The sequence below is a fragment of the Nansenia antarctica genome (assembly GCF_963989245.1).
Source record: "Nansenia antarctica genome assembly, chromosome: 10".
NCBI lineage: Eukaryota > Metazoa > Chordata > Actinopteri > Argentiniformes > Microstomatidae > Nansenia > Nansenia antarctica.
This window is the reverse complement of record NC_137680.1, coordinates 8989374-9008672: the sequence shown is the minus strand read 5'-3', so window position 1 is coordinate 9008672 and position 19299 is coordinate 8989374. Positions and strand designations below refer to the sequence as shown.

The window sequence follows — 19299 nt, the reverse complement described above, 5'->3', positions numbered from 1 at the left end:
TTGAGTGTCAGGTGATGCTTGGCCAATGCACTGAACACACTGTGGAGACGCTCGTCGTGGCTCTCGACGGTGGCCCCGTGAACCACGATGTCATCAAGATAGATGGCCACACCTGGGATCCCAGCGAAAATGGAGGCCATGATCTTTTGGAAGCAGCTGGGGGCGGAGCTTAAACCGAAAGCCATGCGTTTGTAGCGGAAAACCCCTCTGTGAGTGATGAACGCTGTGAGGTTGCGGCTCTCGGGGTGTAGTGGCACTTGGAGGTAACCCTGACGGAGGTCCAGTTTAGAGAACACGCTGGACCCGTAGAACTGGGCGGTGAGCTCCTCTATCGTTGGCAGGGGGTATTTGTCAGGGATGATGGCCTTGTTTACCGCTCTCAGATCCACGCAGATGCGCAGCCCCCCAGACTTCTTCTTCGCCACCACCAGGTTGGAGATCCAAGGCGATGCGTTCACCTGCTCAATGATGTCGCTATCGAGCATGCTCTGTAGTTGAGAGGAGATGTCATCGCGGAGAGCCAGGGGGGAGCGGCGGAGGGGCTGTATAACAGGCATCACTGTAGGATCTAACAGAGGCTGGTGGGCAAAAGTGTCGAGGCAGCCTACACCGCTGAACAGTGCAGGCCACTGTTGCTGCCAGGGGGTGGAAACGGTGTGAATCTCTGAGCCAGCTGTGTCTAGCAGGGTGAAACCGAGGGCGTTGAACAGGTCGAGGCCTAACAAGTTGGTCCCGTGGCGTGCAACGTTGAACCTGAAAGCCGGCAGTGTCCTCTCCCCGTACTTCACAGGCAGCTGAAAAGAGCCCACAATGTCAATCTTAGAGTTGGCATAGCCACGCAGGGTGGTGGAGGGCAACCCCAGGGGCACATGGGAGAAGAACTGTGTATAAGTCGTCAAGTTCACAAGGGACACTGTGGCTCCAGTGTCTAGGAGGAGCGGCAGAGTGACATCACCAACCACCAACGAGCATGTTTTGAATGGCGCTCTTCCTGAGCTGACATTATGGATGACTGTGGTAGGTGACTGGGAAGCTCTAGCTGGGGCAGACCTGCAGACCTTGTGAAAGTGGTTTAGTCTCCCGCAGTTGGAGCAGGTTTTACCACGGGCTGGGCATGTCTGAGCTCTTGAATTGTGTGCAGAAGAGCCGCAATTCCCACACGGCTGGTGTGGCTGGTCGCGTGACCGAGAGGCCAGTAAAATGCTCTCCCCGCCGCTGGTTGCACTCACGTGGAGGAGGGGCACCTGTAGGCTGTGCGCGCCCTCTGCCGGTGAGCTGGGAGAGGCTGAAAAACTAACTGCACATTCTAAAGCTGTTTCAACCTGGACCGCCATGTTCAGAGCTGCTGATAATGTAAGTTCATCATTTTCCAGTAACAGTCTTTCCCTAATCTTGTCACAGTTCGTGTGCAAGATGAGTTGGTCTCTTATCATCTCGTTCTGCAATGCCCCGAACTTGCATAAGCTCGCCAAGCCCCGCAGATCAGCCACATACTGTGTCACTGTCTCACCTGTTCGTTGGTGTCTTCGTCTGAATATGACGCGGCGGAGAAGAGCGCTTTGTGGAGGGGCGAAGTGTTCCTTCAATAGTTCCACAGCGTCTGTGTATCTCGCCGCAGTGCCAAGAGTTCCAAACACGCGCTGACCCTCCGTTCCCAGGCAGTGCCGCAGCAGCGCGCATTTCCTCTTGTCTGATACATCCTCCAAACCGGCGGCTAGGATATATGTTTCGAAAGAGGAAATCCAGCGGCCCCACGGAATCGGTGGTTCTGCCGGGACTGCTAGGAAAGGAGGGGGTGTTGGTAGAGAACAATCAGCCATCGCTCGTCGCCAATGTTGTGTTCAATAATGGAGACTGAACTCAGAGCTTCAAGTTGGAACGTGTACTCCATTTAATCAAACACGAGTCTCACACAAAACGTAATACGGCACATGTCGTAAAGCCCAAACTGTCGTAAACACAGACGTAACACATACATGTTCAGTGAGTGAGTCTGTAGCCTCTCGGTGTTTACATGTTCAGTGACTGTTGCTGGTGACCGCTAGGACCAGGGGCGGCGCTAGGGGGTGGCTACTGGGGCTCAAGCCCCGGATGTTTTCTGAAAAGCCCCGAATGTTTTACTTAAAAAAAATAAAAAAATAAAAAATAAATCTTGAGTAACGTGCAGTACCGGAGTCCAACAGAGAGGCAGCAGCTGCGCGACATTAGCCTGCGTACTGCGTAGCCTGCCCTGCCCTGAAGAAGAAGTGATCTCAATCAGTGCCTGACTTGCAAAATTGTAAGGATGGATATCCCAAAGTTGTTTTCAACAAAACAAGCGCCAAGAACTGTTGCAGCAGCAGTATCAGCAGCAAGAATGACATCACCAGCAGTGATGACATAGATGATGTTTCAGGTTTGTGAATCTTATTAGAAAGGTGACTGACAGGCCCCGCGGTGGTGTAGCGGTCTACGCACTGGCCGCTAGTGCATGCTGCCCACCGGGGCCGGGGTTCGTATCCCGGCTCGCCAGATCCAGAATATGGCCGAGGCACACGGGAAGCGGCATATTGGCCGGCCGCTTCCGAGGGGGGGTATAGGAGTATTTCTGGACTAGGATCCGTCGCGCAACACCGCCCCCTGGGGTGCCGGAATAACGGTACTGGGCTCGAGGAGCCAGTCAGCCTAGTGGCCAGTCAGCCTGGCGCCCTCCTCTGGGACTGCCGGCCACGGGGTCGGGCGGCGGATCCAATGCAATAGACAGGGGATAATTGGATGCTAAGTTGGGTTAAATTGGCTACCAAATTGGGTGAAAAAGGGATAAAATCTGGAAAAAAAAAAAGAAATAAAAAAAAAAGAAAGGTGACTGACTCACTGACACTACTTTTCCGGTTTGCTGATGCTAGCTGGCTATCATAACATAACGTTATGTTATAATGAATATGAAACATAGCAAGGTACTGTTACGGTACATGGTAAGAAATCAAACAAAGGATAATACTTATACAAATAAAGTGAATAACAGGCTGATAGTCTTTGATATCTGCACTCTGGTTGACTGAGTAACAAGTGAAAAAGAATGATGTAACGTTAATGTTACAGCTAGTAAACATGGAGTAACCACACTAAGTATGCCCTTATGGTAGTATGTATGTATACAGAACATGACTCAAATCTATCCTAAGATGTAACGCTAACTAACTAAGTTTGTTTAATGTCCCAGGGGGGATTTGATTTCACAGTACTATACACAGGCCAACAATACATGTAATATATCGTCATATAACACAGGACAAGACTCTAAATACAATATAAGTGGTGAGCACAGAGTCTGCCCTGATATACATACTGTAACATAACTAGCCTCAGCCCATCAATTATGTAATTCTATACAAATATAAATGATGGTGACTGACTGACAGGGGGAGCTACGTGTGCTGACCTCCCTCTGTGCCCAGAACCACCACAATTAGTTTGCTTCATTAAAGGGTGTGAATGTATATGTGTTCTCCAGTGCCTTTTGTCCGCTTTAAGGTGGTGGTAAGTTGAAGGTTGAAGGCAAAATTTTCCGGCGCGCTCCGCGCGCACATTACATTCTCCCTCTGGGCTAAGCCCCGGATCTCCTACGATCCTAAATCCGCCCCTGGCTAGGACCATAGGCAGATGCCTTGTTGGTAAGTAATTTGTTCAAAGTATTAAAACAAATAAAGTGTGTGTTCAAATGAATTTAGCTTCATTAGCCCCAGACAGATCCATATTTAGAGATAACAAACTTACCTCAGTTACCTCAGGTAACTTTAGCTAGCAAGCTAGTTTAGAGTTAGTGGTAAAGCGACCGTGGGTTCCCTGAAAGGCGCTATATGAATGCAAGTTATTATTATTATAACTAGATAGCTAGCTAGTTAATAACATTTTAGTTAGCTAGTTTAGCTAGCAAGTAGCCTGCTGTGTACCCAGCCTTGAGACACGTGTTTATATTGTAGTAATATTAGGGTCATTTTTTTTCATAGGGTGCCATTTGGACTTCATAACTTATATAAAGGACATATCTAACTTGCTGAAAAACATGGTGGTCGAGCTCAGGCACCTAAATTGTATTATATTTAGATATATTAACAACATAGGCAGGACATAGGACATAGACATAATTGTTTAATTGTGTTTTCAGTGCATGATTGCTATTAAAATACTTTTTAAATAGGAATTCTTTATAATTATTATTCATAATAAATAACAATTGACTACACATGAAAACACTAATGGAATTAGTATTTGTCCAAATTTAGACAAAATACAACCTGATTTGTACTGGGGAGGGAAAAGGCACCCTATACAAAATGACCCATTAAATATTTTTTGTTTATAATAAGGATGGTAATTTAATGTCAAACTAGATGTATTCCTCTATTTCAGAGACCCACATCATCAGCAGTAAGTTTAAGTTTAATGATGGATCCAGGCGAATGCAGCAGCAACCTGCCAAGAAAGCGGGCCCGCATGGACTGCATCATCCACTGCTCTGATGATAATTCCAACCCAAACCTGGTGTCACCCCAAAACCTGGACTCATGGAAAACTTTGTTGAGGGCGGCAGAAATCCGAAAACATCGGCCAATTTTGGACTTTGACAAAAACGTATGTGAAGGAGTTATTCCACCAGTGCGTTATCATCGCTGCTGCCGTAGTATTTTCACACTGAAAAAAAACCTGGATTCGATCACAAAGAAAAACAAAACTGCCTCTGACTCTAACCCTAACCCTGAAAAAGTAAGTTCAAGAAGACAGTGTAGAGATGTGGCAAGTGAATCCACAGTGTATGATAATGTGTGTATCTTCTGTGAGAAATTAACAATATCTAAAGGGCAAAAATACAAGGGAACCTTTCATCCAGTGTTCAGAGCTGCGTGCGGATGAAAGGATCAGAGAAGCAGCAGTCACCAAACTGGACCACAGAATGCTTGCTATCACAAGTAGAGAACTTGTTGCTGCTGAGGGCCATTATCATAGGTCCTGCTACCGTTCCTATACACGTGGAGAGCCTGCTGCCAACTCAAGGGACCACGGTGGAGATGCATTTGCATATGAGGCAGCAGAAAAACATGCGTACGAGGTACTGTTCTCCTATATTACAAATGAACTCTTCCCCAACCCAGAAGTGCTACCCATGAGATACCTATCACCGAGACTTCAATCAACTATGACATCTCTTGGTATCAGCCAGATGAAGGACTCGACCAAGACCCACCTCCGCCGTAGGATGCACAGCTGCCCAGGATCAGAGATGAGGCTGACGTACAGTCCATTGTTGATATCCTGGAAACCTGCTGGGTGAATCCACTCAGTCCAGACCAATGTGAATTTGTTAGCTTGTCAAATGCAACTGTTGCCCCGCCAGATGTGGCCAAGGACCTGCTTGATGCCCGTGAGATAGGAGAGCAAGCATATCAAGCTTTCAAACATGAACGTCTCGAGACAACTCCGCCAACTACACAGTTCCATGACAAGATGACAAAGAAGAAGTTGAAAACATTCTCAGAGATCCAAAAGAAACCACGCAGCAAAGGAAAAGACAAGGAAGTTGCCCTGATAGCAGATAGAAATCTCTTTGGCCACATGGTTCTGGTGGCCCAGAGCCGAGAGCTACACATGAGTGATGTGTTGGCTCATCCCCTGGGACCACTGCCATGGGCCCTAGCTAATGGGGATGGATCTCTCCGCAAGACAAACAAGGCAGCTCTTGCCAGAGATTTGGAGAAGAGTGTTGCCCCAGCAGATGTCATCCCAGAACCATCAACAACCATCATCGATGGAATGAGCTTGGTACAAAAGATGAAAGGGAATGACAAGACATTTGCACAGCTGGCAGAATCAATCCTAGCGAAGTTCCTGCATGAAGGAGGCAAGAGTGAACGCATTGATGTTGTTTTTGATGTTTACAAGGACATGTCAATCAAAAATTCTGAAAGGGTGAACAGAGGTGCAGATGCGGGGATCCAATTCAAGAATATTGTTTCTGGCCACAACATCCAGCAGTGGAGAAAACTGCTCTGCAGCGCTGCCAGCAAAGCCAGTCTGATCAAGTTCTTAGTTGAGGAATGGAAAGGACCCAATCACAGAAATAAACTACAGGACAAGACCCTATATGTTACCTGTGAAGAAGTCTGCTTCAAAATCAGCAAGACCCAGTGGAAAGAGGTAACACAGCTCAAATCCTCTCAGGAAGAAGCTGACACCCGCATGCTATTGCATGCTCTCCATGCAGCAGAGTCTGGCTATAAGGCGGTGATCATCACGGCTGACGACACAGATGTTCTGGTACTGACTCTGGGTTTGAGCAAGGACATCCCATGCAGAGTGTATCAAAAATGTGGCACACAGAACAGGACAAGATTCCTGGACATCACTAAACTATGCCAATCCCTTGGCGATAGTGTTTCTGGTGCCTTGAATGGCATGCACGCATTCACTGGCTGTGACACTGTCAGCGCGTTTGCAGGGCGTGGGAAAGTGGGGACCCTCAAACAGTTGAAGTCAGACATGACATACCAAGATGCCTTCCTTGAGCTGGGTCGTACTTGGGATGTCTCCAATGAGCTCTTCAAGAAGCTGCAAGAAATCACATGTCGCATGTATGTACCCTCTACAAAAACTACATCTGTCAACCTTCTTCGGTACCAACTGTTCTGCACCAGACGTGGGGAGGTTGAGTCGAGCCAGCTTCCACCTTGTGAGGATTGTCTATTCATGCATTCCATTCGTGCCAACTATCAGGCTGCAATCTGGAGACGGTCTCTTCAAACCCAGCCATCTGTACCAAGCCCCAAGGAGCACGGGTGGACCACAGACGATCAGGGACAGCTGGAAATCCAGTGGATGCGCGGTTCCCCAGCACCAGATGCTGTCTTGCAGTTGCTCTCCTGCAAGTGTGTGAGGTCATGCAAACCACCACAGTGCACATGTATCAACAATGGCCTGAAGTGTACAAACCTGTGCAAACTACAAACCTGTGCCAACCAACACAGTGAGGAAGAGCCTGCTGCACATCTGACAGACTCAGATGTGGATGAAGATGCAGATGATGATCTGACCTGAAATACACTCCCACCTCCGCTTCATCCCATGGTAATGTATTCCTAGTGTTTCATATTGTGATCTCTGTCTGTGGTTGCACTCCTGCCTTACTGTGTATTCTACTCTGTCCACAGGACCTTCACCTCCCCTGGTCTGCTGTGCACCACTGCCCCAGGGCTTCCCACACCAACCACAGGACTCCATACACCTACACCTTTCACTGCCTTGTGGGCTAAATACATTTTAAATTAAACATTTCTGAAAACTTGTAATACTAAAAATTATTGTCTCAATGTAAGTAATCAACTGGGGAAGTTTCATGGTGATATCTATCATAAAATGTTTTACCCATTAAAAAAGTCCCCTGCCATATGTTGCTCCCCTTCGCGTCAGTCGCGCATAGCTCGGGCTGTGGTTGTGATAGAGACGTGGGCCAGGTTAGCTTTATGCGCCTGGGTCTCCTGAACACGTAGAGACCAACCCCGAGTCGATCAGAGCTTCCTACGCTGAGCTATGGTAACTTTCCCGCACCTAGTTTGTAGACTAGCCAGCAGTACCTAGCAAAGGTCAAATGCAAAGGTCTATGAATGTTACAGAACAGTTTCTATGGCCAACAGGTGCCTCACCTTGGTTGAGCTTAATCTCAGAATCCAGGCTAGACCCTATTGAAAATGTTGTTTCAAACAAAACCTTATGGGGAGGTATTTATCAGTCAGTTGCCTCTTCCAAATCATAAGGTCATGGAAGTGGGACTCCAAATGGAAGCATGGCTGAAACATTCTCCATACTTTGATTGGGTCAGCTATAATTTCATCACATCTCTTTGTTAGCATTATCAACCACTACTACTACAGTGTCTCGCTGAGGTATGTAAACAAAAAGTATGCTGAAAACGTGGAAGATAGGATAGGGATGAAGATAATGAGTATGGAGAAACAACGGAAATGTGTCGGCAAGGAAGTTAATTCAAATGAAAGCCCTTGGTTCTTCAGATATTTCTGTGAAACCTTAAAGTCTGGCCTAGCATGATTAGGGTGCCTAAAACATTCATTTTAATCCACCCAAGGTCCCCTTTGATGCCAGGGGAAAGCTTACCACCCCCTGGCTGTACAACTGGACCGCCTGAGGAGTGTTCTTTATGCCACACCATCACTTCCAGTAACTGGATGTATAAATAACCTGAGATCAAATGAAGGGGATTAAATGTTTACAGTCTCAAAAGGAGCATGTCTACACCTCTGACCCAAAAAGATGCCCCCCAGCATGTAGGGGCCAATCTTACTAATCACACACACACACACACACACACACACACACACACACACACACACACACACACACACACACACACACTGATCTACACATGCAAGTACACATACTGTATCTTCTGGCCCCTCTCATCATATCATTCCAGTGACATCTTACATCTTACTCTTATCTCAGGTTGAGACCATGGATTTATAGGGTTAGCATTGGGCTGGTCTTTTTAAATAAAACACACAATACTACAGTATTTATGAAGCTAATGCTGTGAACTTCTTTTAATGATAATGTCTGAGGAGTTTTTAATGGCACACTTGCCCTAAGGACAACTGGAAGATCTTTATAAGCTCACTTAGGAGATGAGGGTTTGCTCGAACAACAAATGCTTCCATAAATAAATATATGTATTCTGTTGCTATTGGGTGAACGTTTTGATAGAATGACTAAACGTAGATCTATGGCTTGATGTCTTTCGTGTCTATGATGTCTTTTGTGTTGATTGTTAAAGCAAGCTCTCCCTCCTCCAACTATCCTTCCGCTTACACTTTGGGAAGATGTTTGGCTTTCCAATATCTGCTTTGCTTTGTCTAGGTGACAAAAATGTCATGTATGTTGTTATTGGCAATTTAAGAGTTTATGAAACAATTATGTCTCAAGGATTATTTCTGAAATACAAATACTGACTATTCTTAAGAGATTCAAATTCTTGCACCTTCTCAGGAACAATAACGATCATAAAGTATTCCATAAGTAATCCATCAGGATTATAGCCTGCTAACATAAACCTCATGGGGGCAAACTCTGGACGAATATTAGTCTGCTAATCTCTAAGCTCCTTACAGGCATCAAATACATGCACAGTAGTTGCAATTACAGATTCTCTTCGATTATATTCAATAGCTTATACGGCTTCATACATTTTCAAAGTTTTGCTTGTGAGGACTAGATATCTATGTAGCCTATTTTCAGTGTTACATTCAGATTCATATTCACATAACTAATTACCATTATTGCTTTATTTGTATAGGTGTCAAGCTAATGGAGAGGTCAGCTCGGAATAAAATAACTATATTCAAATAAATGTTTGTTATAAATTGTTTCCAAATGTTGTTTACATCTGTTATGGCTAAAAGTAGACATGTACCAATACCAACCTTATGTAGTCTGTTATGTTATGCTGTTATTGGTCCAACAAATACTACTATCTTTGGAAGTCCTACATTGCCAACTTTGCCCATTATTACTACATTGTTGGTGATTGATGCATAACTACTACTATGACTCAATGACAGACAGTGGTTTTGTGATATAGGCCTAGTTCATGAATTCAGCTCCATTCATAATTTACATTTGGCTAGAGCATAATATGTTTAACAAGTTATCTTAATAGTCGGCTGCGGCAATATAAAACATAGCCCTAGTTGTCACTTTGTAGTTAAAAAACTAACTAATCATTGCCACTTCATACTGTGGAACTGGAAGTCCCTTGACAAGGTTGCCCATCAGTCGTCTCTAGGTAGTCTAAAGGCCGGACGCTGAGATATGACATTGTAGCAAAAACAACTGGGGTGACGCTGCTAGACATTAAAAAACAGAGATGCATCAGTCTACTAGAGAATAGAATTGGGAGCGTCGTCTAGGCAGCTGTTTACTTTCGGCTAGTTTTCGGAAACATGTAACCAAAAAAGAACAAACATTGGACATGTAAAGAAAGGAAGTGAAAGTTTGAGGGGTAGTGGAAGGGTAGTGAAACGAATGGACGCTTTTGTCATTACAATATTATTTGATGAAAATTGCTGTTTTCAGGGTTTGTCGACGTCATATCCCAGAGTTTACCTTTAAGGCTGGTCTTATAATATAAGCAAGCATTAAGCATTATATATATAATATATAATAATAATAATAATAATAATAATAATAATAATAATAATAATAACCAGAATAATAATACTAATAATGACAAAAATGATGATAATAATAATAATAATTATAAATAAGTTGTTCATCTGCTAACAGCTTGTAGACATACTCTAATCATTGGTTTGGATGAGTACCATGATTAAAAATCATAACTTGTTGCACGACGTATGAATGACCCGCAGCATCCCTTTGTCACAGGTCCAGCCTGGATGGGCGGAATATACCCTCCCATTTGCCCTTTCTCGTCAGACCATTGGTCAAGTGAAACAGATTGCTTAGATCCGAAAGGAGAACTAAAGCTGTCAATCTAAACGGGGCGGGTTACACATTGGGTTAATCGTATGTACAAATGCTATTCGTTCGAGTTAGTGGCGGTGACACGTCAAAGAGCAATTCGTAGTTCAATATTCAAAGTGGCTTGGGGACACTAGGGAAGAGAGAAGTTCCACCGCGGAGTTTGGACAAATGGAGGAAGACAGCAGTGAGCAGATGAGACCACTCCTGACATCAGTAAGTACCTCGTGTTACATTGTTTCCCTTATTATAGGTTCAAGTTCCTGAAATAAGTTGTTAGCTTTGGTGGCTACAGTAGCTGTTCCTTTTAGGGTACACGTTTCTCAGAGAAAAGGAAAGGAGAAGAAAGAAATTAGGGTGGGTTATCTATTTTTGCAAGCACACTTCAGACGAAAGCGAAATGGAAATGTCAACAATGAGAATCGCGAACAATTTCCTTGCTTTTTTATGCCAGAACGTGTCAACCGGAGATACAAAGGAAAGGCTTTCGACTCCTAGTCATTGAGTTGGGGTGCCAGGAGGAAGTAGCTCTTGGCCTCGCTAACGGTGATTGAGGCAGTGATGTTGGGAGACAAAAACCTTTCAATGTAACGATGACATGTGCGCGCCCCCAGACACAAACACACGCACGCACGCAAGCACACACACACACACACACACACACACACACACACACACACACACACACACACACACACACACACACACACACACACACACACACACACACACACACACACACACACACACACTCTGTCGTTTGATGTACTTATCACAGCTAAAAACAAGACAGGGAAACACAAGGTGAATTCAGGTGACCCTAAGATATTGTACAATTAAAGTAAGATAAAATAACAGTTTAATGAAAAAGCAACAACATGTTATAACATTACAGGGACATACTGTACATGATAAACTGAGGTAAGTAAACGCATCCAATTACAAATACAGGGGACAGGCTAAGATCTGTTATTGTGTTTGTGTGTTCTTTCTGGTGACTAAAGAGAGGGTTCAAGTTCAAAGTTAATTGCCATGTGAGATCCAAGCACCTAATATGATAATATTCCAATAAAATACAATAACGCGGTCATGGAACAATGCAATAGCAACAGTGACTAATAGGCATATGATATTGCACTGCAGCCATCTCTGAGGAATGTTTGCTCTTCAATAGAATTTAAATCTGGAGATTAATTTAGCCAGTTAAGAAAAAACTGTATGATGAAGCGCCATCCAATGGATTTGCTTGTACTTGAGCAGACAAGATGTTTCCGTACACTTCAGAAATCATCCTGCTGGTGCTGTCTGCGGTTAGGCTTCATCAACAATGAAGTTAGCCACTTCCTCTGTAGTTCAGCTGGTGACATATTCTGCGGATTGTAGTCTCTGACACATTCATACCTATGTTCATGATCTTTTTTTTATTATGATGAGCATTCTTCAGTCATTTCACAGTGGTTTACCAGGCCGTTTGCGATTGCTGAGCTCACCGGTGCCTTTTTTCTTTTTACTGATGTCCCTAAGGCATCTGCCCAAGATTTACAGCATACCACCTCATCTTGAAACATGGTGCAGGGGGAAGGGGGGGGGGGGGGGTGTTAAGTTTGAGCATGTATAGCTGCCACTAGAACTGACTCACATGTCGTAACTGATGACTAACTGCTGACGGCAGCAGCAGAGTGTATTCTGAAGTGTACAGAATCCTTGTGTCTGCTTAGTTTAAGCAAATGCCTCCATATTCATTAGATGGAGCTTAATCATACAGTAAGACAAAGACCCAAAACATACTGCCATAGCAACTAGGGAGTTATCCAGGGCCAAAAAGACTGGTCAAAAAGTGGAAAGGACTTTAAGTCAATCTTCAGATTTAGCCTAGGCTAGGCTATATCTAATTGAACATTTCATTTCCTGATAAGATTTTAGGCAAACAGACCTCAAAACAAACAACAACTGAAGATGTCTGCAGTACAGGCCTGACAGAGCATCTGTACTCAGAGAAGATACTCAGCATCTGGTGGGGTCAGTGGGTCGCACAATTAAGCCAGTTATTGCATTTAAAGGATTTTTGATCAAATACTAAACGTGTGCTTAATTTGGACATTTGATAAATGTATCCTATTACTTTTAAGTACCCTGAAATAGGGGGACTATGCATAAAAAGTGTTACAAGTAATTTCTGAATGGTGAAACCAATATGTACACAAATACCATCAAATAAAAGTTGAGAATCTCTACCGTAACCCTATAGTACTAGTTTGATTTAAAATCCAAACTTTTGGAGTGTAGAGCCATAGGAAGAAAAAATGCTTCACTGTCCAATGTTTTTAATGCAGGGGCACTGTATTTATGGACCATCTGGCTGCTAGAGACATTTCCCCTGGGAAGGTTGATAACTAGTGTCAATAGTCTAATATGCCTGTCACAAAGTTATGTGTTACAGCCTATGTGCGGGAGCATTTCGAGGGAACTAGGCTATAATTACGTGGCGTATTAACACTGCAGAATTCCAAGGTGTCGTAGTGTGTGTAGAACACTGGAGGTGTGCATTAACAAGGATATCCGCACTCTTCTGGTTGTTTGAGGAGTCAATTATTAACGGCTAAAATAGCTGTCAGTGGAATCCTCGCAAAAAAAACCTAGGAGATTCCATTTTTATAAACACATCAATGCACTCCAGGGTGTGCATTATCTGCATGCTTACCGTGGTTACTGAACACTCTGTCATGCATTCATGCTTGCTTATACTGTGTCTAATTACAACAAATAAAGAAAAAAAGGAGAAAAGATTGAGCGATGAAAGAAAGAGTGATAGCATTGCAGCAATTATTGCTTTTTGTGTGCTATCACACATTTTCCAACCCTATGGGACCTAGACCTACCAGAAAATCACTGAGACATTGTTCCTCCAAATTATACTGATGGCCAAAGTGTGAGGGTCTGGCTCATGGACTGAAAGGCATCAAAAACTATGACAGTATTTAACATACCGGTAATAGTGAATCATACCTTTAACTGGGGTGGGCTGTCACTTCTTCTTCTCTTTTAGCCCATGCATGTTTATGAGTTGGCTGTATCACAAACAGATGTTGGCATTCATAAAGCCAAGACAACACTCCACTCCATGACTCCATTGCTAGCAATGCAGTCACACATAGGCTAGCTCCCTTTGCAATTATTACCAGACTCAGTAAAACAGTCTCCTACTAGTCTACATTTTGAATTGTCTGTTATTAGATGATCCATCAATGAAAGTATCAAATTGACAAAGATAGTGTCGCCTGATTAAACATGTCAGAAAAGTCCCGAAAGAGGTGCTCAAACCTCTTGAAAACCGGGTAGTCTGCTAGACTCATCTTGAAACCCTAATCAAAGAGAACGTTTTAAGCTATCTTTACATTTACATTTTTGGCATTTAGCAAAGGCTTGACTTGAGGCCCACTTGGTGGATACATATCTGACTCACTGCCTCTTCTCAGTTTTGCTTACTTGGTTAATTGATTAACTCATTTGAAGCTTATTTAAAACATTAACAAACATCTTTGAAATATAGGCATAGTTCTATATCCCCACACTGACGTGTCAGTTCCACGGCCATTGCCGTATTGATTTGCTGCAACGCCCTTGGAAAAATCCAACCCACTGTGGCTGAAGTGCAACATCTGATAGGCTTGTTGTGAAACAGTAGCTCATATCTTGCGTCTTCACTTGCCCAACTTGTGAGTTTATATTAATTGAATATTTTAATTGAATTGCTATTATTGTAATAGTAATAAAAAATAATTCTGAATGAGCAATAATGGCAGCCTGGATGAATTACCTGAGTAGCTTATGAGTTCAATTTGGAAAAGGACAAATTAGCCTATAGTATGCTCATATGAGAATGAGTTGTCTTGTGTCTTGATTGCCATAATCTGACGTTCTGTGTGTTCTTTTTTAAGTCGATAAGACAGTTTCCCGATTCTATTATTAAATTCATAATGTTTCTGTTGCGAAAATAACAATAGTTTCTTAGTATCGCATGCAATTGGCATGCTGACTCCAGGAATGTCCACCAGAAATGTTGCCTGTGAATTGAATGTTCATTTCTCTACCATAAGCCGTCTCCAAAGTCGTTTAAATTCTCGGAAACGCCTTTGGAGACACTCAATTCAATTCACAGGCAAAAAATTCAATTCACAGGCAACAGTTCTGGTGGACATTCCTGCCAATTGCATGCTCCCTCAAAACTTGCGACATCTGTGGCATTGTGCTGTGTGATAAAACTGCCCATAGTGGCCTTTTATTGTGACCAGCCTAAGGCACCACTGTGCAATAATCATGCTGTCTAATCAGCATCTGGATATGCCACACCTGTCAGGTGGATGGATTATTTTGGCAAAGGAGAAGTGCTCACTAACACAGATTTAACAGAGAAATAGGCCTTTTGTGTACATAGAAAAAGTCTTAGGTCTTTGATTTCAACTCATGAAAAATTGGAGCAAAAAATTGGAGCAAAAACAAAAGTGTGTGTATATATATATATATATATATACACACTTTTGTGTATAAAGTATATACACACTTTTGTGTATATATATATATATATATATACACAAATATATATAGGCCTATAGTATATATATATGGCATATATATCACCAATTCAACAAAATTCTTGACCCAACCACGGTGGTGTGTTTACTGAACTGCGCAACACTTTCTTAAAAATGGTGGTTAAGGAGCCTTGCTTCATAATGGTTGTTGCAGGTAGACAGTATATCCGGGTAGCCTAATTGTGTTTTACTGTGTTAAAGCCAAGAGTATTGTAAACCACAGTGTTCTGCTTCCTTGGTGATGATCTCTGATGACGTCTGTGGGACTGCACTCTCATGGAAAGAAAGTCTCTTCAGTAATTTTAAACATTTTTGGAACAGCAACTCAAGCTGATTTTACACAAAGCAACGTTCATGCAGTCGTAGGTGCATGATCAACAGAAACACATCTAGTAGTAGAGATTAGTATTTTTTCCACCTTGTTCATTTGTCGTTACGTAGAGTGAGCACTGTGGTGTGTAAACTGTAGTGTTTGTTTTTGTGGTGTGCATGCATCTAGCGCTTCCTCTCTTTTTTTATTTGTTCAAGATGGCTCTTGCTTGTGGTGCTCTTGGTGGTGCTGTGTTGCATCTATCAGAAGAGCCAGGTCTTGCAAGCTGCTGACATGAATGTTTATGCTCATAAAAGTATCACAACAAAGATTGTCAATCACAAATGTAATTTAGATTAAAGAATAAATATCTTCAACAACAAAAAAGTCCATCATCTGTCATCACCTTTCAAAAGTATTTGCGGACAATAGCATCTTGCATTGCACCACCACTCAGTCTCTCATTTAGAGGGAAATCCATAGGTGGGCCTAGATCATCAGCAGGTGCAAGGGGCTCTGGGGGATCATGGATGTCAGAGAGGGGGACTCTGCGATGGACAGCGATATTGTGTAGCACAATTACAAGCCAGTGTTATGCGGCATGGTCGTTGGGGTTCCACTCTCAAATAGTTGAGGCATGCAAAACGCCTCTTCAGTACTCCATTATGATTGTATGTCCTTTATGTATTTAAAAATATAATTTGACATTTATAGATGTCTCTGCAATGTGGTCTCTTGTCTTCCTTGTATTATTTTTCATATCCACTAGATGGAGATCGGTAGGATTAAAGCACTGACATTCAGGATCTAGTAATCTTGAAAAGTCTGAATCTGGATCAGGGTGATCCTATCCTGAATTGCTTTGACATACTGGGACAAAATCTGTCTGAGTTGTCTGATCCTGGATCACCCAAAAATGGATTTCAAAATCTGATCGGATCTGATTGAGATTAAAACCTTTGAACGACTGAGCCCTGATGATAAGATTTTGATAAGACAAAGCATCACCAGAGAAGATACCCAGTGTCTGGTATGCTCGATGGGTCATAGACTTCAGGTAGTTACTGCATCCAAAGCATTGTCAACCAAATACTTAACATGAGGGCTTAATTTGGTCAGGAAAGACAGTGAAGCATTTTTTCTTCTTTTGACTCTGTTTGACTCCTTTGTAAAGTAGGCTATTCAGACCTCTTCACTTTTTCCACATGTTGTATTATAGATTTTCTGATGTGCAAAAATGATATTTAAATAATTAATATCATATAATAAATATGTAACGATTAGTCGACTACGGGTTTGAACTGGAAATTGACCCAAATAATTTCTTGGTCGGGTACAGTACCATCCCATAATGTAATGTCAGTCCTCTGATTTGGGCCAAATGTATGAGTAGGGGGTAAGTGTGCACTGCTTATTCAACCCAGAGCTTTAGACGGCAGGAAGTGTTTCATTGTCCCAGGAGATTCAGCAGCTATGACGCTGGCAGGGCTGAGCTGACAAAGGCTGGGGTAAAGGCAACACACACACACACACACACACACACACATACACACACATACACACACATACACACACACACACACACACACACACACACACACACACACACACACACACACACACACACTACAGCCATGAGGTAATTTGGTTCAGGCCTACTGCACCCTTGTACCCCGCCTAGCCTGTGTGACCTCCCCTTGCAGCCTGCTGACAGAACAATAACAGGGCTCTCCCCTGCCTCCTGCAGTCAGACTCCAGTGTTTTTGCTATATATTCAGCCAGTTATTCTGCCATGGTAAAAAAATACATTTTAAGATTTTTATATTTCTGCAAAAACACCTTTGTTCCCAAATATTACTTTGCTTTGCTATGTTCCAATTTAAAATCAGTCCTGCTGGTGCGAGCCACAATTATAGCCACCGTTGATAAAAAATGTGACAACTGTCAACTCAACTTTCCTTCATAATAATAAAATAACCCCTCAAAATGTAGTTTCAGACATGTACTTGTAGTGTCAGACACTAGCTGTTCTGCGAGTCCACTCCCCTAGAACATCCCTGGCAGTAACAACATATTTATTTCAGGTAGGACACTTTTTCAGAACCAAAATAGTGTCCATAAATTAATTATGACTTTTAATGGATCTCATTCCTTGATCTCTACCGATTAAACATGGGCATTGCAACCTTTGGTAAGCTTTAAGAAAGCTTGAATGTTACATATTGGATTTTTTTTAATAATTAAAAATATTATCCTAAAAAATGTGTGATGAATTCTGGAAACCCAGGTATACAAGTATACAAAACATGTTTCTGCATCTGGCTCCGCAAATTCCGCGGGAAGAAGTTTGTTTATTATTATTTCAGTAATCAAACAAAGATAAAACAGTTTTTTTTACAATTCTTTAATAATAATTTTTAGATACGTAAAATTAACATAAACATGAACATGGAAATGAGCCAGCCACCGAAGACATTTGAAACGACACTTTATATACAACTCATACTGTAACAGAAAACCCTGTCACAGGCACCGTGCACCGCCCACTGAAGACACGGGTGCATTGTGTGGATTGATGGCAAATTATTTTTAATTTAATTTTAAGTTGAAGTGAAGGTCTGATTACTTTCTGAAAGCACTGTATGTCGTCGCTGACAACTGAATAAATAACCTGTTTAGAACCTAGTCCTGGAGAAACTCCATCTCTCTCTGCCCCGCCTCCTTTTATCTGCCTCTTTAATGATCAACCCCCGCCTTTCACTCCCTCTGGAAGACGTGCGTGTGTGTGTGTGTGTGTGTGTGTGAGAGAGAGAGAGAGAGAGAGAGAGTGTGTGTGTGTGTGTGTGTGTTAGACAGAGAACACGAGAGATTGGTTGTGAGGGCATTAGAATATCATAGACTCTGGTTTGATTGGCTGCTCTGAGCAGCTGTTTACTAGAGTACGTCCGTCTGGTTCCCTTTTTTTTTCATGCTCCTTTCCATCCCACCCTCGCCTTCCCTCTTTGTCTTTCTTCACCTCTGTTCTCACTTATATATACTGTCGAGTTATATACCCTTTGGAAATGCATTACTAATTCCCATCTGGTGAAGATTTTAAAAAGCACACAAATACTGTGGAAAGGCAAACCCTTCCACCATCTCAGGGAGGGCAGAGATGACACAAGTAGCTTGATAGTGATACTTTCCCCGTTATGGAGAGGAGAGAAGGGGAGCATGTGCTGCATATGGTAAGTCTGTTTACCTCTCGGAGAGAGAGAGAGAGAGGGAGGGAGGAGGACCGTGGCAATGACGAGTCTGAGGGAGAGTGCATAGATACCTTTTATCTAAAGGAAGATAAATAAAAGAAGGGGGTGGCAGTAGCTTGAAACAGAAAGAGTTGCTTAAGTAGGGTTCTGCCTATATATCCAGTGTTACGCTTTCCACAATTCTGTCCTTGAAAATAGGCGTACCATTTTTACAGTTATTTTCATTTTACATTGTGTAGGCTAAGCCTATCACGTTGTAGGCTAGGTCTTGCTTGCTCTTGTTGTTTTTATCTGTTTTTGCTCAGCTGAGTGTCCTTAAAAGGAAGTGAGAGAGAGCAGGGGATCCAGTGAGAGCAAGAGAGAAGCAGTTTTGAGTAACTTACTTACTGACTGGCATTTATATGTGGTCTTGATTTGTTTTATCCGTATTAAATGGGGCCCGTTGCAGAATGTTGAGTTCAAAATGAGTTTGATAGTGTGTGCGTGCCCATTTGTTTATTCTGATGAAGGGTGTGTGTGTGTGTGTGTGTGTGTGTGTGTGTGAAAGTCGTTGCATGTATAATGTTTGACATGATACCATTTTACCGACGATACAATACCAGGCCAACTATCATGATACCTCTGA

General features: G+C 42.7%; 2 protein-coding genes across 4 annotated transcripts in view; one reads left to right on the top strand and one right to left on the bottom strand.

Moving 5' to 3' along the window:
* LOC308166379 (chromobox protein homolog 3-like) overlaps positions 1-19299 on the bottom strand; it is a gene marked incomplete at its 3' end in the record, with an annotated part of 245305 nt that overhangs the window by 136453 nt on the left and 89553 nt on the right. The gene's annotated exons all lie outside the window — the stretch shown is intronic.
* The window catches only part of slc4a7 (solute carrier family 4 member 7), a 45837-nt gene continuing 37149 nt past the window's right edge, over positions 10612-19299 (top strand). For 2 of the 3 annotated variants that reach the window (XM_080540658.1, XM_080540660.1), the window contains exon 1: positions 10612-10743. In XM_080540658.1, the coding sequence (XP_080396784.1) occupies positions 10699-10743 (45 nt within the window). In that variant the 5' untranslated portion in view covers positions 10612-10698. Of the gene's footprint in view, positions 10744-18501; positions 18657-19299 lie in introns of those variants that run through there. The other variant, XM_080540659.1, reaches the window with a different exon arrangement.